Below are 23,581 nucleotides of genomic sequence, written 5' to 3' on the forward strand. Positions count from 1 at the left end.
TTGTTAGGAAGATTAAATGAGCTAATGCATGTAAAACTGCACAGTCTGTTAGATAGTAAGCATATATGTTAGTTATAACAATAGAAATAATATTGCTGTCCAGATTGATTTACATTTCTTTCTGAATGCCCAAAATCAGAAGCCAGAAATTTTAGAGTCACAAAATGATTTTTGGTCCCTGATTTTATGGATGATTTTATGAATGCTTAGCTTCTCAGGATGTAGTGAAAGTATGAGGGGGCCAGTTACTACTTTGAGAAGTAAGAATTTACCAATTTTTAAAGCTTTATTCCTTTATTACTTTCTTGATTCCTACTGATGAGTAATCTATCCTATTCTATATTTGGAATTCCAAGTGTTTTTTTTTTTTTTATGTAGGTATTAGATAATGACAGTGACAGCCATAGGGAGGTAAAATTTAACTTTTAAAGCAAACATAACAACCACCTTCTTTATGAGAGCTAATTGGAAATTAAGGTGGTTTGATACTTTGGCAATATGGGAATATTAGTGTGGACATAATGACCCTATAGTGGTCTGTCTAGGGTTATAATTTTTTTTTATCTTTTTTTTTATTGAGTTGATAGGTTACAATCTTGTGAAATTTCAGTTGTACATTAATGTTTGTCAGTCATGTTGTAGGTGCACCACTTCACCCTTTGTGCCCACCCCCCACCCCACCTTTCTCCTGGTATCCACTAAACTGTTCTTAGTCCCTAATTTTAAATTCCTCATATGAGTGGAGTCATACACAGATGATCCTTCTCTTGCTGGCTTATTTCACTTAACATAATTCTCTCAAGGTCCATCCATGTTATTGCAAATGGAATGATTTTGTTCTGTTTTGCAGCTGAGTAGTATTCCATTGTATATATGTACCACATCTTCTTTATCCATTCGTCTGTTGCTGGACACTTAGGTTGCTTCCACGTCTTGGCTATTGTAAACAGTGCTGCAATAAACATTGGGGTGCATAGGACTTTTGGGATTGCTGACTTCAAGCTCTTTGGATAAATACCCAGTAGTGGGATGGCTGGATCGTATGGTAGTTCTATTTTTAATTTTTTGAGGAATCTCCATACTGTTTTCCATAGTGGCTGCACCAGTTTGCATTCCCACCAGCAGTGTATGAGGGTTCCTTTTTCTCCGCAACCTCTCCAACATTTGTTGCTATTAGTTTTAGATATTTTTGTCATTCTAACAGGTGTAAGGTGATATCTTAGTGTAGTTTTGATTTGCATTTCCCTGATGATTAGCCATGATGAGCATCTTTTCATGTGCCTGTTGGGCATCCATATATCTTCTTTGGAGAAATGTCTGTTCATGTCTCCAGCCCATTTTTTGATTGGGTTGTTTGATGTTTTGTTGTTGAGTTGTGAGAGTTCTTTATATATTATGGATATTAAGCCTTTGTCAGATATATGACTTGCAAATATTTTTCCCAGTTAGTGGGTTGTTTTTTTGTTTCAATCCTGTTTTTGTTTGTCTTGAAGAAGCTCTTTAATCTGATGAAGTCCCATTTGTTTATTCTTTCTATTGTTTCCCTTCTCTGAGAAGGCATGGTGTCCGAAAAGATCCTTTTAATACTGATGTCAAAGAGTGTACTGCCTACGTTTTCTTCCAGAAGCCTTATGGTTTCAGGTCTCACCTTTAGGTCTTTGATCCATTTTGAGTTTATTTTGGTGAGTGGTGAAAAAGAATGGTCAATTTTCATTCTTTTACATGTAGCTTTCCAGTTTTCCCAGCACCATTTGTTGAAAAGACTTTCTTTTCTCCATTGTATGCCCTCAGCTCCTTTGTCAAAGATAAGCTGTCCATAGATGTGTGGTTTTATTTCTGGGCTTTCAATTCTGTTCCATTGATCTGTGCACCTGTTTTTGTACCAGTACCATGCTGTTTTGATTACTGTAGCTTTGTAGTATGTTTTGAAGTCAGGGATTGTGATGCCTCCCATTTTGTTCTTTTTTCTCAGGATTGCTTTTGAAATTCGGGGTCTTTTGTTGCCCCATATAAATTTTAGGATTCTTTGTTCTAATTCTGTAAAGAATGTCATTGGGATTCTGATTGGGATAGCGTTGAATCTGTAGATTGCTTTAGGTAGAACGGACATTTTAACTATGTTTATTCTTCCAATCCATGTACATGGAATGTCTTTCCATCTCCTTATGTCGTCATCCAATTCTCTCAGAAAGGCCTTGTAATTTTCATTATATAGGTCCTTCACTTCCTTAGTTAAATTTACCCCAAGGTATTTTATTCTTTTTGTTGCAATTGTGAATGGTATTGTATTCTTGAGTTCTTTTTCTGTTGGTTCATTACTGGAGTATAGAAATGCTACTGATTTACGCAAATTGATTTTATACCCTGCAACTTTGCTGTAGTTGTTGATTACTTCTAACAGTTTTCCAATGGATTCTTTGGGGTTTTCTATATATAAGATCATGTTGTCTGCAAACAGCGAGAGTTTCACTTCTTCCCTCCCTATTTGGATTCCTTTTATTCCTTTTTCTTGCCTGATTGCTCTGGCCAGGACCTCCAGTACTATGTTAAATAAGAGTGGTGATAGAGGGCATCCTTGTCTCGTTCCTGTTTTCAGGGGGATGGGGTTCAGTTTTTGTCCATTGAGTGTGATGTTGGCTATGGGTTTGTCGTATATGGCCTTTATTATGTTGAGGTAGTTTCCTTCTATGCCCATTTTGTTCAGAGTTTTTATCATAAATCGCTGTTGGATCTTGTCAAATGCCTTCTCTGCATCTATTGAGATGATCATGTGGTTTTTATTCCTCAGTTTGTTGATGTGGTGTATCACGTTGATTGATTTGCAGATGTTGAACCATCCCTGTGTCCCTGGTATGAATCCCACCTGATCCTGATGTATGATCCTTTTGATGAATTGCTGAATTCTGGTGGCCAAAATTTTGTTTAGAATTTTTGCATCTATGTTCATCAGTGATAGTGGCCTGTAGTTCTCTTTTTTCGTGGCATCCTTGTCAGGTTTTGGTATCAGCGTGATGTTGGCCTCATAGAATGTGTTAGGAAGTGTTCCACCTTCCCTAATTTTTTGGAATAGCTGGAAAAGGATAGGTATTAAATCCTCTCTGAAAGTTTGGTAGAATTCCCCAGGAAAGCCATCTGGTCCTGGGGTTTTATTCTTTGGGATGTTTTTGATTGCTGTTTCAATCTCTTTCCTTCTGATTGGTCTGTTCAAATTGTCTGCCTCTTCTTGAGTGAGCTTTGGGAGATTGTAGGAGTCCAAGAATTTATCCATTTCCTCTAGGTTATCCATTCTGTTGGCATATAGTTTTTTGTAGTATTCTCTTATAATCTGTTGTATTTCTGCAGAGTCTGTTGTTATTTCTCCTCGCTCATTTCTGATTTTGTTTATTTGAGCTTTCTCCCTTTTTTTCTTTGTAAGTCTGGCTAGTGGTTTGTCAATTTTATTTATCTTCTCAAAAAACCAGCTCTTTGTCTCATTGATCCTTTCTACCGCCTTTTTCGTTTCAATAGTATTTATTTCTGCTCTGATTTTTATTATTTCTCTCCTTCTGCTGACTTTGGGCTTCATTTGTTCTTTTTTCTCTAGTTCAGTTAGGTGTGCTTTAAGGTTGCTTATTTGGGATTTTTCTTGTTTGTTAAGATGTGCCTGTATTGCGATGAATTTTCCTCTTAATACAGCTTTTGCTGTATCCCATATGAATTGGTATGGTATGCTATCATTTTCATTTGTTTCCAGGTATTTTTTTATTTCTTCTTTAATTTCTTCAATGATCCATTGCTTGTTCAGTAGTGTGTTGTGTAGTCTCCACATCTTTGTGCCTTTCTCAGCTTTTTTCTTGTAATTAATTTCTAGCCTTATAGCACTATGATCTGAGAAGATGCTTGTTATTATTTCAATTTTTTTAAATTTGTAGAGGCTTGCCTTGTTTCCCAACATATGGTCTATCCTAGAGAATGTTCCATGTGCACTTAAGAAGAATGTGTATTCAGCGCTTTCAGGGTGGAGTGATCTATATATGTCTATTAAGTCCAATTGTTTTAGTTTTTTGTTTAGCTCCACTATTTCCTTGTTCATTTTCTATCTGGATGATCTGTCCATTGATGTGAGTGGGGTGTTGAGGTCCCCTACTATTATTGTGTTGTTTTTAACATCTTCCTTTAGGTCTGTTAATAGTTGCTTTATGAATCTTGGTGCTCCTGTGTTGGGTGCATAAATATTTATAAGCATTATTTCTTATTGATGAAGTGTCCCTTTGATCATTGTATATTGTCCCTCTGTGTCTCTCTTTACCTGTCTTATTTTGAAATCCACTTGGTCTGATATGAGAATTGCAACACCTGCCTTTTTTTTCCTTGCTATTTGCTTGAAGTATTGTCCTCCACCCCTTCACCCTGAGTCTGTGTTTGTCCTTGGAGCTGAGGTGTGTTTCCTGGAGGCAACAAATTGTTGGATCGTGTTCTTTAATCCATTTTGCCACTCTGTGTCTTTTTATTGGAGAGTTCAATCCGTTCACATTGAGAGTGATTATTGATGCATGTGGACTTAATGCTGTTAATCTGTCGCTCATTATCTTGTTTTCTTGCGTTTCTTTTCCTGTTTGCTTTAGACTACCCATTTAATACTGCAATTTCTTATGCTGGGTTTCTTAGATTTTTCCTTATTTATGATTTGTGACTCTGTTCTGTACTTTATTTTAGTGTCTACCTTGAAGTTTGTATTTAGAATCTTGTGTATAATATAGTCTATTCTCTGGTGGTCTCTTACCTACTTGACCAGTTCTGATTTAGACCCTTTGCTCTTCCTCTCCTAAATAATTATTTTCATTTTTTATTCCAACTCGTCTTATTAATTTGTAGTTAGAGTGCTAAGATCGTCCTTGTTTTGGTAGTTTCCTTACCTTTACCCTAATGCTATAATTGAATATTTGCTATCCTGTTCTGGTTCTGTCCATCGGTCTCCCTAGTCTGTGGATTGTGTCCCCTTTCTCCCTTTTTTCTGTTTTCAGGTATGAGAGCCTTCTTGAGGATTTCTTGTAATGGAGGGCTTTTAGTTACAAATTCCCTTAACTTTTGTTTGTCTGGAAAAGATTTAATTTCTCCCTCATATCTGAAGGAAATTCTTGTTGGATAGAGTATTCTTTGCTGAAGATTTTTATCCTTTAAAGCTTTGACTATGTCACTCCATTCTCTCCTAGCTTGTAGGGTTTCTGTAGAGAAATCCGCTGACAGTCTGATAGGGGCTCCTTTATAGGTTATTCTCTTTTTTTTTCCTTACTTCCCTGAGTATTCTCTCCTTATCTTTCCTATTTGCCAACTTTACTACTATGTGCCTTGCAGTAGGTCTTTTTACATTGACAAATCTAGGAGATCTAAAACCCTCTTCTACACACATTTCTCCGTTGATCCCTAGATTTGGGAAGTTCTCTTCAATAATTTCGTTAAGCACACTTTCTGCTCCATTTTCCTTTTCCGTATTCTCGGGAATTCCTATGATCCTATGTTCTTACTCCTCATTGAATCCATTATCTCTCGGAGATTTTCCTCATTTTTTTTAGTTCTTAGTTCTCTTTCTTCCTCTGTCTGGCGCCATTCAGCCTGTCTATCTTTGATTATGCTAATTTTCTCCTCTATGTTGTCTACACGGGCATTCAGGGAATCCATATTCTGTTTTATCTGGTCCATTGTGTTTTTCATCTCAAGTAATTCTGTTTGATTCTTCTTTATGATTTCAATCTCTTTTGTGAAGTAACTCCAGAGCTCGGCTTGTTTCTCTGTCTTTCTCTCTACCTTATTGAGTTTTTTTATTATAGCTGCTCTGAATTCATTATCACTTAGTTTACCTAATTCCAAGTCCTCTGGACTTAATTCTGTGTTTTTTATTGTTTTCCTTCTGGTCTGGGGCTTTTATAAATTGCTGGATGGTAGAGGAGCAGTTTTTTCTCATGGTGGTAGAATTCAGTTGCAGTTACAGCCTGTCGCCACTAGATAGGGGTCAAGAGCCGTGTGTTATGAGCTCTCCGCCTTGGGGCAAGATGGCTGCGCCCACTGGCTTTGCCGGGGGGGAGGGGCTGTTACTCACACGCACCGGTCTGGGTTCAGATCAGTTCTGTTCTCTGGTCTCCCAAGGCCCTTGATTTATAGGGTCCCCGCGGACGGAAGGTTTCTCCCCCGTCAGCGGGTCTCCACTGAATCAGCAGCAGGAGTCCTGGATGATCCCCCGGTCGTGCGGCCCCTCCCCTGCCCCTTCCAGACCCGCGCCTCAGCGATTGCAGACTCTAGGGGAGGGAGCGATGTTCTCTCCTACCGTTCCAGCGCCTCTGAAGGTGTAAGGAAGGTTTATGATCTCCGCCTTCTTGGTATTGTAGGTCTCTAACGAGCTGGCGTTATGTTTATTCTCTTAAATTCAGTTCTTCCAATCTTTTGTTGTATTTTGGAGGGGAGAGAATCCCGGGTCAGCTCACCCCACCATTTTGCTCCGCCCAAGTCCTCTACCTATTGTAGTTTTTTAAATATCTCCTTTTAGGTTTGTTAATAGTTTCTTCATGAACTTTGGCGCTTCTCTCTTGGGTGCATAGATATTTATAAGTGTTATTTCTTCTTGATGGAATGTCCCTTTGATCAGTATATACTGCTCCTCTTTGTCTTTCTTTGCTTGTCTTATCTTGAAGTCTACTTTGTCTGATATAAGTATTGCAACACCTGCTTTCTTTTGTTTGCCATTAGCTGGGAGTATCATTTTCTATCCCTTCACTCTTAGCCTGTGTTCGTCATTCGAGCTGAGATGTGTTTCCTGGAGGCAGCATATTGTTGGGTCTTGTTCTTTAATCCATCTCACCACTCTGTGTCTTTTTATTGGAGAATTCAATCCATTTACGTTTAGGGTGATTATCAATATCTGAGGGCTTAATGCTGCCGTTTTATCACTTGTTTTCTGGTTCTCCTGCATTTCCGTTGTTTCTCGTCCTGTGTATTTTGGTCTGCCAGTCGAGTTATGTAGTTTTTAATGTTGTGTTTCTTTGTTTTCTCCTTATTTATTGTGTGTCTCTTCTGCTTTTTTGTTTAGTGGTTGCCATAAGGTTTGTATTCAAAATCTCGTGGATAAGATAGTCTGTTTTCTGATGGCCTCTTATTTCCTTAGATCAAAGCAATTCAGTCCCTTTCCCCTTCCCCTCCTAAGATGTTTTTCTCACATCTTATTCCATCTTGTGTTATGAGTTTGTGGTTGAAACGACAAGGTTATCTTTGTTTCTAATGTTTTCCTTCTTTTTGTCTTTAATGCTATACTTGAGTATTTGTTGTCCTGCTCTGACTCTGTCTACTTATTTATGTCCTTACTCTGTGCTTTGTAACCCCTTTCTCCCCCTTTTGTCCCCCCAGGTATGAGAACCTTCCTGAGGATTTCTTGTAGTGGGGATCTTGTAGCTATGAACTCCCTTAGCTTATATTTGTCTGGGAAAGTTTTTATTTCTCCATCATATCTGAAGGATATTTTCACTGGATAGAGTATTCTTTGCTGAAAGTTTTTGTTCTTCAAAGATTTGAATATGTCATTCCAGTCTCTCCTAGCCTGTAAGATTTCTGCAGAGAAATCTGCTGAAAGCCTGAATGGGGTTCCTTGTAAGTTTTCTTCTTCTGCCCTGCTGCTTTTAGTATTCTTTCTTTGTCATTCACTTTTGCCAGTTTTACTACTATATGCCTTCCAGTACGTCTTTTTACATTGACATATTTAGGAGATCTGATAGCCTCTTCCATATGGATTTCCATCTCCTTTCCTAGGTTTGGGAAGTTCTCTGCTAGTATTTCTTTGAACATGCTTTCTGCTGCAGTCTCCTTTTCTTCTCCTTCTTGAATACCTATAACTCTTATGTTGCATTTCCTAATTGAGTCGGATATTTCTTGGAGACTGTCTTCATTTCTTTTTAGTTTTAGTTCTCCTCCTCTATGTGGAGCATTTCAACATGTTAGTCTTTGATTATGCTGATATGCTCCTCTATGATGTCTGCTTGAGCATTCAGGGAATCCATATTTTGTTTTATTTCTTCCATTGTATCTTTCATCTCTAATGTTTCTGATTCATTCTTCTTTATATTTTCAATCTCTTTTGTGAAATATCTTCTGAACTTGTTGATTGTTACTCTACGTTCTCTTTTACCTTGTTGAGTTTTTTGCTGATACCTATTTTGAATTCCTTGTCATTTAGATACATATTTCTGTGTCCTCGGGACTGATTTCTGACTACTTGTTGTTTTCTCTCTGGTCTGGAGATCTAATATAATATTTGATATCGCTAGATGGAGTGACTGTTTTTTTTGCATCCTGGTGTTATTTGGTTGCGGTTACGACCTGTTGCCACTGGGTGGGGGTCAAGAACCGCATATTCTGAGCCCTCTGCCTTCAGCCAAGTTCCCAGGTGCTGGAGCCTTTGCTGGGTTGGTAGGGGGAGGGTTGCTTTCTCCTGCATGCTCTTGGGGTTTTCTCCTTCTGGTCTCACTATCTGCTCTCGTAGGGTGTTGGCTTGATAAGGTCACCCCCTGTGAAAGGTTTTACCCCAGTACAGGACTTCCCTCTAGGCTGCAAGGGCCCTGGGGGATCCTTGATAGTCCTTTGAAGGAATGTCTTCTCTCCCGTTCCTTCCCTGTAGGAGGCCTCTCTTGTCCCATATCACAGTCTTTAGGGGAGGGAGCAAAGTTTTCTCTTACTCTGTTCCACCTCCTCCGAGGGGGGCTCCAGCCTCTCCATCCTCCATCATATGGCTGTGTGGGTCTCTCTGACATTTTTTGTGTTGTGTTTGGATGTCTTCTGTCGGAGTATGAATGACCTTTTTGTTGTATGTTGGGGAGAGATTACTGGGAAAGCTTACTCTGCCATGATCCTGATGTTACTCTCATGTTTCTATCTTAAAGATTTGCTAGGGGAGGGACTTCCAGACTTTTACAAATCTGTAGTCATAGTTTATACATGTACTTAATGAAACAATATGTTGGTGTTTCTGTCCTTATTCTTTCTTCAAAAAATGCTGGTTAGGACCCAATAAATTAACCTTAGTAGGTCTAACCTGCACTTTGAAAAACATTGCTATTGTATATGTGTTATACCTAGAAATGGATTGCTGGGTTGCAGGGTATCCATACTTCAACTTTAGTTGTAGTTGTACAAATGTGCATTCCCACTAGTAGTGTGAATTCTCTTTCGTCTTCCCCTTAATGGCAGTTGGTAATTTCACTTTCCTTGTAATCCTTCTACTTACTTCCAGGTGGGTCTGGGTTTATTTTTTAAGGTTTTTTGTTTGTTTGTTTGTTTTGAGGAAGATTAGTCCTGAGCTAGTATCTGCCACCAATCCTCCTCTTCTCGCTGAGGAAGACTGGCCCTGAGCTAACATCCATGCCCATCTTCCTCTACTTTATATGCGGGACACCTGCCACAGCATGGCTTGTCAAGTGGTGCCATGTCCACACCTGGGATCTGAACTGGCAAACCCCAGGCTGCCAAAGCGGAACGTGCTCACTTAACCACTGTGCCACCAGGCCGGCCCCTATTTTTAAGTTTTTTAATGCTTGGTAATTGACTTTAAGCAGGGAGAGCAGCCTCAGAGTTAGCACATTCAGCAGACGTCAGCATCTATCCAGAAATGAATGACATTGCTTTGTTTTCGTTGTGTTTGTATTCTTCAGTTTGCATACAGCAAAAAGGACCAGTTTTTGGTGTATGTATTTGTGAGTGTCAAGACCTGTATGGTTTCATATATCCACCACTACAATTGGGATACAGAACAGTTCTATCTCCTCAAAAAATTACCTCATACAATTCTTAGCCTTCCTCCCACTCCTAACCCCTGGAACATTGATCTGTTTCCTATCGTTAGAGTTTTGCCTGTTCCAGAAGGTTGTATAAATGGACTCATACCATATTGAACCTTTTGAGACTGACTTCTTTGAATATAAGTCTTTTGAGATATGGCCATGTTGCTGCATGTATCAATAGTTCATTTGTTTTTATTGCTGTGCGGTATTCCGTTGTATGGATGCACCACAGTTGGTTTGTTTTCCATTTACTCCTTGAAGGACTTGTGTGTGTGTGTATATGTGTGCGTGTGCATGTGTGTCCCAGTTTTTGGCAGTTGTGAATAAAACTGCTGTAAATAATTGTGTGCCAGTTTTATTGTGAACATATGTTAATTCTATAGGGTATGTGTACAGCTAAGAGTAGGATTGTTGGGTCAGTCATTTGTTAAATATAATTATATCTTTATAGCAGCTGTGAAACTTCCCTGAATGGCTTTATCATTTTGTATTTTACCCCAAGCGCTATATGAAAGTTTCAGTTCCTCTTTATTCTTGTCAATACTTGATATTGCCCATTTCTTTTATTTTAGACGTTCTAATATGTATATATTGATTTACCATCATGGCTTTAATTTGCCTTTCTCTAATGGCTAATGATATTGAGCATCTTTTCTGTGCTTATATGCCATCTGTATATCTTCTTTGGTGAAGTGGTTCAGATCTTTTGCCCACTTTTTAAAAATTGGATTATTATTGTTGAGTCTTTGAAGTTCTTTATATATTCTGGATATGAATCCTTTGTCAGACGTGTGATTTGCAAATGTTTCCTTACAGTCTACAGTGTCTCTTAACAGTGTTTTTTGCAGAGAAAAGTTTTAAAATTTTGATGAAGCTCAATTTACCATTTTTAACTTTTATAAATTGTGCTTTTGGTGTCATATCTAAGAACTTTTTCATAAACCAAGTTCATGAAGATTTTCTCATTTTTTTCCTAAAACTTTTGGGTTTTACTTTTACATCTGAGATCCAGTTTGAATTAAATTTTTATAAGATGTGAGATATAGGTCAAGGTTCTTTTTTTTTCTTGTTTCTTTTTTTGGCATATGGGGATCAATTTTTAAAATACCCTTTGTTGAGAAGAGTACCTTTTCTCCATTGAATTGCTTTTGCACCTTTGTTACAAATCACTTGACCATATTTATATGGGTCTATTTCTGGAGTGTCTTCTGTTTCATCGATCTGTGTGTCTGTCCTTTTGCCAATACCACACTGTCTTGAATACGGCACCTTTATATAGTAAGTCTTAAAATAGAATGATATGAGTCTTCCAACTTTGACCTGGCCATTCCAGCCCCATTTGCTGTCCCTTTTGTCTATTTATATCAGTATGAACTCACAGATTGTTATTTTATTACATTTTTTTATTTTGAAATTATTTTATTGTCATTTACTTTGTTGCTCAAATTGTTCCAGATTGGCCAATGGGAGATAGATCTTATCATTCTTTGAAGACTTTCTTACCTTCTGGCATAACAAGATATTCTGGGGTCCTCTTGCCCATTTCCTGTCCTAGCCTGGAATCAACCATTTTTCCAAGGAGGCCTAGTTTCTTTTATTGGAGAATGGTATTTAGAAACCAAGATCTGGGAGCTGTATGTGCTCATCGTTGCTGGATTATCATTGCCTCAAGGCCCTCTCAGTGGACCGAGCTGGGAAATAAATGTATGTACGTATGTATGCATATACGTCTACATTTCTATTTATCTTGAAAACTGTGAGTTCATACTGTTACCATTAATTCTTATCCAGCACCACACAATTCCTTCTAGCACCCCCCTTTCTGTATTTGTAACTCTTTCACTCAGCATAATTATTTAGAGATTCAGTCATGTTGTGTGCTTAAATAGTTTGTTCCTTTTTATTATTGTTTTATTCCATTGTATGGGTATACCACAATCTTAGGAAATTGCCAGACTTTTCTCCTAAGGTGATAGTGCCATTTTACATTCCCACCAGTAGCGTATGAAAATTCTAGTTCCTCTACATTATCACCAAACTTTGGTATTGTCAATCTTTTTAATTTTATGCTTTGTAATAGGTATGTTGTGATATCTTGCATGGTTTTAATTTGCCTTTCCCTAATGACTAATGGCTTTTAATATCTTTCCATATGCTTATTTGCTTTCCTTATACTTTCTTTGGTGGCATGTTTATTCAGATCTTTTTAACAGTGGGTTATTTGTTTCTTAGGTGAGTTTTGAAAGTTCTCTATATATTCTGGATACAAGGCTTTATCAGATATATGATTAGTAATTATTTTCTCTAAGTCTCTGTCTTGGCTTTTCACTTCCTTAATAGTGTTATTTGAAGAACAGAAGGTGTTATTTTGGATGAAGTCCAATTAATACTTTTTTTTTTAATGGATTGTGCTTTTGGTGTTCTATCTAAGATCTTCTTTCTCAGCCTAAGGTAAAAAAGATTTTCTCATGTTTTTTTCCTAGAAATTCTATGATTTTTGGTTTAACATTTTTGTCATCAATTTTTAATTAATTTTTGTATATGGTGTGAGGTATGGATCCAAGTTAATTTTTAAAAAATGTGTATTTGTTCTGGCATGATTTGTTGAAAAGATTATTTTTCTCCCTTGAATTTTGCCTTCTCATTTTTGTGGAAAGTCACTCAATCCTGTATTTGTAGTTCTGTTTTTGGATTCCGTTCTATTCTATTTATTTCTCTGCCAATACCATATTCTTGATTACTGAATCTTTGTAATTAGTTTTGATTCAGGTAGTGTGTCTTCCAATTTTGTTCTTTTTCAAAGTTGTTTTTGCTATTTTAGATACTTTATTTTTCTGTATGAATCTTAGAATGTTTGTCCATTCCTACAAAAAAGCGTGCTTGAATTTTTATTGGAATTGCATTGAATCTATAGAGCGGTTTGGGGAGAATGAGAATCCTTTATTAGTTACGTTGAGTCTTTGGATCCAGATACTTGGTATGTCTCTCCATTTACTTAGATCTTCTTTAGTTTCTCTCAGAAACGTTTTATAGTTTTCAGTGTATATGTCTTATCAGATTCCTAAGTATTTCAAGTTTGTTGGTGCTATTAAAAGAGGTATTTTTTAATTTCAATTTTTGATTAATTGCTAGTGTACAGAAATACAGTTGGTTTTTTACATTGGTCTTGTTTCCTGCAACTTTACTAAACTCATTTATTCTAGCAACTTTTTGTCAATTCTCTAGATTTTTCTACACAGATGATCATGTTGTCTGTGAATAAAGATAGTTTTAATTCTGCCTTTTCAATGTTGATTCCTTTTATTTCTGTTTTAACTTTTGATTTTTATTTGAAATACAGCAAGTCTGTATTCTGTGTAGGGTCCCTCCCCACAGACATCTTTGTTGACTTTATTTTATCTTTAGATTATATGTAGCATTAACATTGTTCTAAAAGGACTATATAAAGTGTATACTCAAAGGTAGTCCCTCCCATCTCATGTGTCATAGTCCTGTCTCCGTGTGCTTTACACTCTGTTCCCACCCACCACCTTAATTCAGCCTTTAATCTTGTCTGATTCATAGTATTCATGCTTTGGGTCTTTCTCTCCCACCATTCCCTCACTTTTCTTTAAAGTAGCTGCCCCACAGATTTTACTAAAAGTGTAGAAATTCTTCCTTTATGAAACCTAGAGCACATTGATAGACAAAATTAAATAAAAGGTTAGAGATCTGGCAGTTTCATAAAAGCAGGAATTCTTAAGCCAGGCTGTATGAGTTTTCAAAAAGTGTGTTTATATTAGAGTGTGTATGTTTATATTTAGTTGAAATGTTTTTCTGGAGAGTGGAGTCCATAACTTTCATCATGTTTTCAGAGGAATTTATTTAAAGAAAAAAAAGGTAAGAATGCCTTTAGAATGAATGAGTTTGGACCTACCCAATATAAAGGCTGATTAGTGAGCCTCTTGTCTCTTGAGTCTTTTGTATCTTTTGAAGATAACATTTTAAATGTCTCTGTTGTAATATTTGACTGTTGCTTGTGGTTAATCCAGTTATACATGTCGCTCAGCACTTGGGCTTGTAAACCTTTCCGCCTACTGTTTTGTATCATAGGTTTTTAAGAATTTGAATGCACTTTAGAAGTTTCCTTTCAGGTTAAATCTTTTTAATGTTAGTCTTTAATAAAGTTAAAAGAATCTCTGGATTCCTGTTGTCAAGTCACTATAAAGTTACTCTGGCAGAGAAAGGTAAGGGTATTCAAAGCACACATGGAGAATTCATATTTTACAAGAACTTTTGACCAACTTGCCACGTGTGGCTTCCTTTTTAGATGTCCCATGTCTGAAAGCAGAGCACCATAATATATAGTGCTTAAATCCTTGGGCAGTGTAGCCGTTCTGCCTGAGTTCACTTCTGACTGTGCCTTCTACTCACCGAATGTCCTGTTTAGTTTCCTTACCTAGCGAATGAGAATAATAATTATACCTACCTCATGTGTACCCATTTGTTAAATAAATAAAGGTAAAGCAGAAAAAGACTTAGAAGTAGGAATGTTTCCACAGACTTGAGAGCCTCCTCCTCCTCGGCCTCCCCCTGTGATGGTAAGTGTGTGGGTTCCATTGGGGCAGATTTCAGTACAGAGTAGGTGATGTCATCCTGTTCCCAGGTTTAAAAGGCCAGAGTGGTGATGTTAGTTGTTGCTTGTTATATCTGTTAAAGTATAATAAGAATTTTCTCTTTTATTTCTGTCAAGCCAAACTAGCAAGACGCAGTCAAGAACGAGACAATCTTGGCATGCTGGTCTGGTCACCTAATCAGAATCTATCGGAAGCAAAACGTAAGTTTTAGAGCACCTTTATTTCCCACCTTTCTTATTTTGCAAAGTTTTAAAGTCACCTTTGTAGCTAAAAGTCCCCACATATATTACATTCCTGTTACATTTTTAAAATAATTTGAAAGTGTATATTTCTTTACTGTGGCCTTTCATAGTGATTTACAGGTTCCTAACCTTTGGTTTCATAATCTACTTTTTAACAAATGCTGTACAACCTAATACTGGAGCAGCTAGGGGGAAAGGCTCAGAGTGGAGAGAAAATTACAAGGCACTGTATAATTCCTTCAGCTGAGAATTAATGTATTTATAAACATGAAGAGTTGAACAAATTTCTAATTTGAAGGATTACAAAGGACAAATGTGTATTATTGGAAATAGGCTTTATATTTGAAGACTTCAGCCTAGCTAGAAGTAAAACTTTTGAATTGGCTGTTGGTTTTATATGTTTAGAATTTTGTCAGAATAAATATTCTGAGCTATCTAGGATTTTTTTTTAGGGGACTGGGGGTCCTATATCTTTTAGTAATATTAATTGTATTTTCAGAGTTTACTTTTTCAACTTTTTCCCCTCTGCTCAAAGAATACCATGCAAGAATAACTTTATATCTGATATATTACTGTAAGTCTTTGCTATTTGCAAAGTTTTTGTTTTCTTCATAACTTAAAGGAGAGAGGAGAAACTAAATCCCCTTTTTGTTAATTTTCAGTAGGAGTCCATGGATGGGATTTATGGGGACTTGTGAACTTGCAAATGACATGCAAAGTATTTGATATATGTTTGTTTTTATGGAGAAAAGGGCATTGGATTTTGAGAGGGCTCTTTGACAAAAATAGGGTAAGAATCAATGTTCTAAAAAGTAGTAAGGCTTAGAAAACCATCAGTGGTAAATGTTCATCAGGAAACTCTGAAATTGTGAATAAAGGCTGGAACTCTTAGGCTTTGATCAGGATTTCCCAAATTGTGGTTTGCAGTATTAAAATAGATGTTAACAAGTCTCTATGGCCAAATAAGTGTGAGAGATGGTGCATATTAAACATCCTCCTCTTGTTTAGTCCACATCTGTGTTAGTATATCTCAGGTGCGCAAAGATCTCTTATGATAAAGAAACATGTTTAATTTTGACTGAGAAGGAACTCTTTTTTTTTTTTTTGTACACTACCCTCCATAGAAGACCGGAAATTAAACTCCTCTTAGCAGTGCAAAATTTAGCAATAATAAAATAATCAGTCTAATCTGATTTTAAGAGTATCTTAATTTTGCCTGCATCAGGCTGCTGCTTGATGAGTTTATAATGGAAAGCAGAACTGCAGAAGGAAGTGTAATGGCATTTCTGATGCCTTTATTGTGCTGGGGAAGACCTTTTAAGTATTTCCTGTTTGTGTTTTTTTTTCTCCTTTGAGCGCTTGCAGTAACTTTCAAAAGCGATTTATTCCATTTTTGAACATGTTGTTCTTTCTAACAGAGAGCTGGCAGTCTGCCTCCCTGTACTTTTTTAAGCTTCGTTTTCCTGTACTCTGCTAAATAAGTTGACTTCCGTATGAGTCTTTTAGGTGCTCAGTCATCCTGCCTCCGTTACTGTCCCAGTCGAAGTTAAACTTGCCTCGTTGCTGCAAGTGTTTTTCAGATGATTGGATTTCCGGGTTTCTTTTCATCTCTTGCCTTCCTGGGTATGTTCTCGGTGGTCGCAATGGCCATCTTAAATAATGGTGCCCAGAACGGAATGTGAAGGACGGTGAGCATTTGTTGAGCCTCTGTGGCACGCACTGTAGTAAAATGTCCCCCGTGCTCCTGTGTCATTCAGTCCTCACAGCAACCCAAGAGGAAAGCTGTGTCCCCATTTTACGGATGGCGCTAAGTGGTGGAGCCAGTGGTAGGATCCGGGTTGCTGACTCTTCCTCTGGTCGCGCTCTCAGCAGATGTCTCAGGTTGAGTTCATCAAGTCTCAGTCCTCTCTTCGTTTCAGCCACCTTTCTTCTCTTATTATAGTTCAAGATTATATTGGTACTTTTTGCTGTTCTGTTACCTGTTGGCATCTTTGGAATCAGAATTTAATTTTAATATTGTTTCATTTTTCCTAGACAGAGAAGAAAAGAGCAGAATATGAAAAGCTAATACACTTTTAAACAATGGTATCACCTAAAATAAATTTGCAATTTTGATGTAAGCCCTGCCAGTATTCGTTAAAACTTTAAACTTTTAAAACCAATCTAAAAGTAGCATTTATATATTCTTGGAAGTTCAGAAGACACAGAAACATATAAAGAAACAACTCGCCCATTATTTCATTACCCAGAGATAACTGCTGGGATATTTTTCATCCTTTGTTTTTCTCCTCTGTGCATATTTATATAAGTGAGATAATGGTATTTCTATATATGTGAGTGTGTATGTGTCTTGTGTATTGTCTTCCTGAACATTTACTTAAGCATTTCTCACATTGTTAGACCCCCTTGTAAACATTTTAAATAGTTGTGTAATACTCTATCATATGGCTATATCAGTGTTTTTAACCATTCTTCTATTGAAAATTTAGGTTTTTTCTAATTTATTGCTATTGTAAAAGAAGATTGTAGTGAAAAACTAAATCATAAGGTTTGTCCTCTTTTTCTATTTATTTTTTGTTATGTTTTTAGTATTTTCTTAAGATATATCCCTAGGAGTAGAATTGTGGGTTGATGAGAATGTTTAATTGTTCAAGAACAGGATGTGAACACAGTGTGGTTCCTTGATGTGAGTGAGGTTCCTCTTAGGAGATGCTCATTTGTGGAGCTTTGGGAATCATACTCCTTGAGTAGTAGTCTAATCACAGTTAGCCCTTAAAATGTAATTGTAGTGTTAATGCAAACAAGTATACACAATCTGTTCTCTTTGCCATCTATCATTGCCCCCTCAACTCCTCTCCCCACAAGTATATAGGCAAAAAAGAAGTCTTTTCTATTTTCCTTTCTTCTTTATTTTGAAAGAATGTGGAAATCTTGGTTGTCCAACAATGATTCTGACTTTACGTGGAAATAGATTTGGAACATACATAGATTTCTAGCAGATACCATCCCCATGTGTAAGCGTGTCTGTAGATCCCTGGCTTTTCCAGTGTTGGTTTCTTCCCTCTCAAGTAGCTGCTTAGAGCTCTGCCTCTTAGAGTTATGGCAAGTTTACAAAATTATTTTGTCGTTATAAAAATAAATGATGTGGAAATTTCAAACAATACAGAATGTGTAATGTAGACAAAGTCCTCTCGTCATCACTTTTTTTTACAATGTATGTGCTTTTTCTAATATTTTTATACATATTAATATATAAATTTTTACCATAAAATATGAGTTCAGCAATTTGCTTTTAACAGTATCTCTGGGACTTTGTTCTATCCCAATACATTTACAATTGCCTACTTTTTAACTAACAAGTATGGGTGTACTATAATTTAGTCTTTTTTTTTTTTCAAACAAAATTCCCTATCAATGGCTCTTTGAAATCGTTTAGTTCTTTATTTTTTTTTTTTAACTTGCTTTTAAAAAGCTGTAGTGAACATTTTTATATCTTTAGGATAAATCCCTAGGAATAGAGTTCCTAGGTCAAGGAGCAAATATAATATTTCTTCTCCTCCTTTTTTTTTTAAAAACATAGAATTAATTTTTAGAGAAGTTTTAGGTTCACAGCCAAATGGAGCAGAAAGTACAGAGATTTTCTGTATACCCCTGCCCCTCCTCCCCTCACTGTGGACATTCCTCATCAAAGTGACATTTGTTAGAATCAGTGAACCTGCACTGATACATTATCATCATCCAGAGTCCATAGTTTACATTAGGGTTCACTCTTCTGTTGTACATTTTATAGGTTTTGACAAACGTATAATAACATGTATCCACCATTGTAGTATCATACAGAATAATTTTCCTGCCCTAAAAAGTCCTCTGTGCTCTATTTATACACCCCTCCCAACCCCCTAACTCTTGGCAATCATTCTTTTTACTGTCTCCATAATTTTGCCTTTTCCAGAATGTTGTATAGTCGGAATCATACAGTATGTAGCTTTTTCAGATTGGCTTCTTTGACTTAGTAATAATATATATTTGAGGTTCCTCCATGTGTTTTCATGGTTTGATAGCCCATTTTCTTTTTATTGCAAATAATTTCATTGTCTGAATGTACCACAGTTTGGTTATTCATTCACCAACTGAAGGACATGTTGGTTGCTTCCAAGTTTTGTCAATTATGAATAAAGCTGCTATAAACATCTGTGTGCAGGTTTTTGTGTGGACATAAGTTTTCGACTCCTTTGGGTGGATACTGGGGAGTGGGATTGCTGGAACATATGGTAAGAGTATGTTTAGTTTTGTAAGAAATTGCAAAACTGTCTTCTGAAGTGGCTATACCATTTTACATTTCTACCAGCAGTGAATGAGAGTTCCTGTTGCTCCACATCCTTGCCAGTATTTGGTGTTGTCAGTATTTTGGATTTTGGCCACTGAAAGAGGTATATAGCTTATTTTCTTTCAAACTAAAAAATAATACACACAGTAAGACCTGAAACCATAAGACTTCTAGAAGAAAATATAGGCAGTACACTCTTTGACATCAGTTGTAAAAGGATCTTTTCAGACACCATATCTTCTTGGACAAGGGAAACAATAGAAAGAATAAACAAGTGGGACTTCATCAGACTAAAGAGCTTCTACAAGACAAGGGAAAACAGGATTGGAACAGAAAGACAATTCGCCAACTGGGAAAAAAATATTTGCAAATCATATATCTGACATAGAGTTAATCTCCATAATATATAAAGAACTCACATGACTCAACAACAAAAAATCAAACAACCCCATCAGAAAATGGGCAGGGAATATGAACAGACATTTCTCCAAAGAAGATATACAGATAGCCAGTAGGCACATGAAAAGATGCTCATCATCACTAATCATCAGGGAAATGCAAATCAAAACTACAGTAAGATATCACCTTACACCCATTAGAATGCCTATAGTAACCAAGACAAAAAATAACAAATGTTGGAGAGAATGTGGAGAAAATGGAACCCTCATATGCTGCTGGTGGGAATGCAAACTGATGCAGCCACTATGGGAAACAGTACGGAGATTTCTCAAAACATTAAAAATAGAAATACCATATGACCAGCCATTCCACTATTGGGTATATCTATCCAAAGAACCTGAAATCAGCAATTCAGAAAGACTTATGCACCCCTATGTTCATTGCAGCATTATTCACAATAGCCAAGAGTGGAAGCAGCCTAAGTGCCCATCGACTGATGATTGGATAAAGAAGATGTGGTATATATATACACTATATACAATATATATACAATAGAATACTACTCAGCCATAAAAAATGACAAAATTGTCCCATTCGCAACAACATGGATAGACCTTGAGGGAATTATGTTAAGTGAAATAAGCCAGATAGAGAAAGACAAACTCCATATGATTTCACTCATATGTGGAAGATAAACACACATGGACAAAGAGAACAGATCAATGGTTACCAGGGGGTGGGGGGTGGGAACAAATGTGGAAGGGGCGTACCTGTAAGATGACTGACAAATAGTACTGTACAACTGAAATTTCACAGTGTTGTAAACTATTATAACCTCAATTAAAAAAAATACATATTAAATAAAGTAAAATAGTGAAAAATATCCTATGTCTCTCAAGGTAACCACTGTTATGTTAATTTTCTGGGTCTGTTAATCCCTATAAACTTATCTTGTTTTTTCTAAATGCTAATGTAATATAAGTGTTTCATAGTTTAAGCATTTCTAAACAGTGCAGCAGAGAACATCATTGAGTTGGGGTTGCTAGGTCAAATGATACATACATTTTAAATTTTATAGATTTTTTTTTCATTTTTCTTCTAAAGAGTTGTATGAGTGTGCCTATTTTCCAAAACCTCCCTAGCACTGGGTATATTAATTCTTTTCTTTAGAAATTTTTTAAAATTGTTTTTAATTGTGGTAAGATATACACAACATAAAAGTTACCATCTTAACCATTTTTAAGTGTACAAATCAGTGGTATTTAGTACATTCACACTGCTGTCCAACCATTCTCCGGAGCTCATTTCATCTTGCAAAACTGAAACTCTGTACCCATTAAACAACAACTCTGCATTTTCCCCTCCCCCAGCCCCTGGCAACCGCCATTCCATTTTCTGATTGAATGAATTTGACGACGCTGGGTACTTCATATAAATGGGATCATGCAGTATTTGTTTTTTTTGTGACTGACATTTCCCTTGACATAATGTCCTCAAGATTCATCCACGTTGTAACATGCGTCACAATTTCCTTCATTTTTATGGCAGAAATATCCTATTGTATAGATATATCACATTTTGTCTATCCAGTTATCCATCAGTGGACACTTGGATTGTTTCCACATTTTGCCCATTATGAATAATACTGCTATGAACATGGATGTACAGATATGTCTTTGAGACCCTGCTTTTAATTCTTTTGGGTATATACTCAGAAGTAGAATTGCTGGATTTGGTAATTCTGTTCTTTTAATTTTTTGAGGAACCTCCATACTGCTTTCCACAGAGGCTGTACCATTTTATAGTCCCATTAACAGTGCACAGGAATTCCGATATCTCCACATCCTTGTCCACACTTGTTATTTTCTGTGGGTTTTTTGGGGGGAGATAGTAGCCATCCTAATGAGTGTGAGGTTGTATCACTTTGTATGGCATAATAATTTTTTTTAAAACTTTGCTAAACTGATAGGAAAGGATTTTATTAGTTATTGCTAACACTGAGTATCTTTGTATTTTGACCTTTTAATTCTTCTATAAAAATCAGTCAAACCTTACATTATTTTTGTTTGATTTGTTTTCTAAAAATTATATTTAGTTAAATCTATTAATCTTATTCATGGCTTCTAGTATAGCGTCATGCTGAAAAAGCCGCCCCTTCCCGCAAAATATTACAGACATAGATGCCTGCGTTTCTTCTGTCCTCCTTTCTTTCTTCTTCTTTCCTCATTTAAATCATTGTTCTATCTGGAATACTGAATTCTTTTCCCCTTCACTTATGTTAAATTCATACACACACACACATGCACACTTTGGTCTATTTCTGGACTCTTGATTTTGTTTCATTGATCTATCTGTTGATTCCTGATTTGATACCATTTTTATTCTTCTCAGTGTTCCTGGCTCATGTGTTTGTTCTTCTAGGTGAATCTTAGGCTCATGTTACCAAGTTCGCTCCAAAAGTATCTCGATTGGGGTTTTATAAATGTGAAGCTTGGTTTCATTCACATTTTTATTGAGCAGCTTTGTGTGCCTAGTAGTGTACCAGAATGAGGGATTCAGGAAGCTTATATTCTAATGGAGAAAGAGGGGGAAAATGAACATGTAAACAAATAATTTATATGTACTTCCTCTAGTCCAACTCTTTCTTTTTAAATGTGAAAAACTGAGGTCAAGAGAAGTCAAATGCTTAAGGCCCCACAGCTAGTTAGTAGCCAGGTTTGGGCTAGATTTCTGGTCTCCAGACTGCATTTATTAAACACTTCTGCTTTCATATGCTGCTCCATTTAGTAAACTGTAATTAAATACTTAAAGCATTAGTGGTATTACACTAGTTGCTTTCAGCTGTGTCTAAGTAAAACTTCTTTAATGAGAGATACAACCTGTGGGGTATAGCTAGAAAATGTGCCTTATAGAAACACTTTTCATCTAGAGGAAATGTAAATAATTCCGGGTAGCACAGATAAGAACAATAGGATTTCAGTAGTATTAAATGATTGTGGAAAATCACTTGATGGAACAATGACATGAGATATAGGGGACAAAGGTGTGAATGAAGGTTGAATCATGTAGTGGAATCTGGCATTTGGACAGACAGTGAGGGAAACTGAAAAATGTTCACTAATGGGAGAAGAGGACAGTTGGTTCTTACATTATTTTAGCATCAGGCATCTCCTGTGTACTGTTAGTGTTCTGATGCTCCCCTTGGAACCCAGCAAAGTGGTACATTTTCTTAGGTAGAAACAAGGGAAGTATTGGGGACAGTTAACATTTGAGTAAATGAATAAGAGATCGCTGGCTGGACAAGGGGCACAGGTGCACTTTAGACAGACGAAAAGATAGCATTTGCACAAGCATGAAAATGTGGGAGGAAATGCAATGCTTTATTTTTGAGACCTGCTTGGCTGTGACACATGTTGTCCTTAGCGATGTGAGAGCTATGAAACTAGAAAGGCATGCCGACTCCTTAAAGGGATGAGGATTTTTGCTTTTTGGTGAGGTCATAGTAGTTAATAACATTGTGAAAGTCAGCTCATATATGTGTGCTTTCACCCCTTACGCCTACCACCCAGCCTCCTTTCCCTCTGATAACTGCTAATCTCTTCTCTTTGTTCATATATTTGTTTATCTTCCACATATGAGTGAAATCATATGGTGTTTGTCTTTCTCTGTCTGGCTTATTTTGCTTAACATAATAGTCTGAAGGTCCATCCATGTTGTTGTGAATGGGATGATTTTGTCTTTTGTTATGGCTGAGTAGTATTCCATTGTATATATACACCACATCTTCTTTATCCATTCATCAATCCATAGGCACTTGGGTTGCTTCCACCTCTTGGCTATTGTGAATAATGCTGCAGTGAACATAGGAGTGCATAAATCTCCTTGAATTGTTGATTCAAGTTCTTTGGCTAAATACCCAGTCGTGGGATAGCTGGATCTTATGGTATTTCTATTTTTAATTTTTTGAGAAATCTCCGTACTGTTTCCCATAGTGGCTGCATCAGTTTGCATTCCCACCAGCAGTGTATGAGGGTTCCCTTTTCTCTACATCCTCTCCAACATTTGTTGTTTTTTTGTCTTGGTAATTATAGCCATTCTAACATGTGTAAGGTGATATCTCATGGTAGTTGTTTGTTTTTTTTTAAGATTTTATTTTTTTCCTTTTTCTCCCCCACCCCCCCCCCCCCCCCCCCCCCCCCC

At 36.7% G+C, this 23,581-nt stretch overlaps 1 protein-coding gene across 1 annotated transcript in view; it reads left to right on the plus strand.

The window, feature by feature from the left end:
- RCOR1 (REST corepressor 1) overlaps positions 1-23,581 on the plus strand; it is a 123,135-nt gene that overhangs the window by 58,307 nt on the left and 41,247 nt on the right. Inside the window, exon 3 of the mRNA XM_046647436.1 lies at positions 14,530-14,613. Coding sequence (XP_046503392.1) covers positions 14,530-14,613 — 84 coding nt within the window. The remainder of the gene's footprint in view (positions 1-14,529; positions 14,614-23,581) is intronic.

The sequence above is a fragment of the Equus quagga genome, chromosome 20, assembly GCF_021613505.1.
Source record: "Equus quagga isolate Etosha38 chromosome 20, UCLA_HA_Equagga_1.0, whole genome shotgun sequence".
NCBI classification, from domain to species: domain Eukaryota; kingdom Metazoa; phylum Chordata; class Mammalia; order Perissodactyla; family Equidae; genus Equus; species Equus quagga.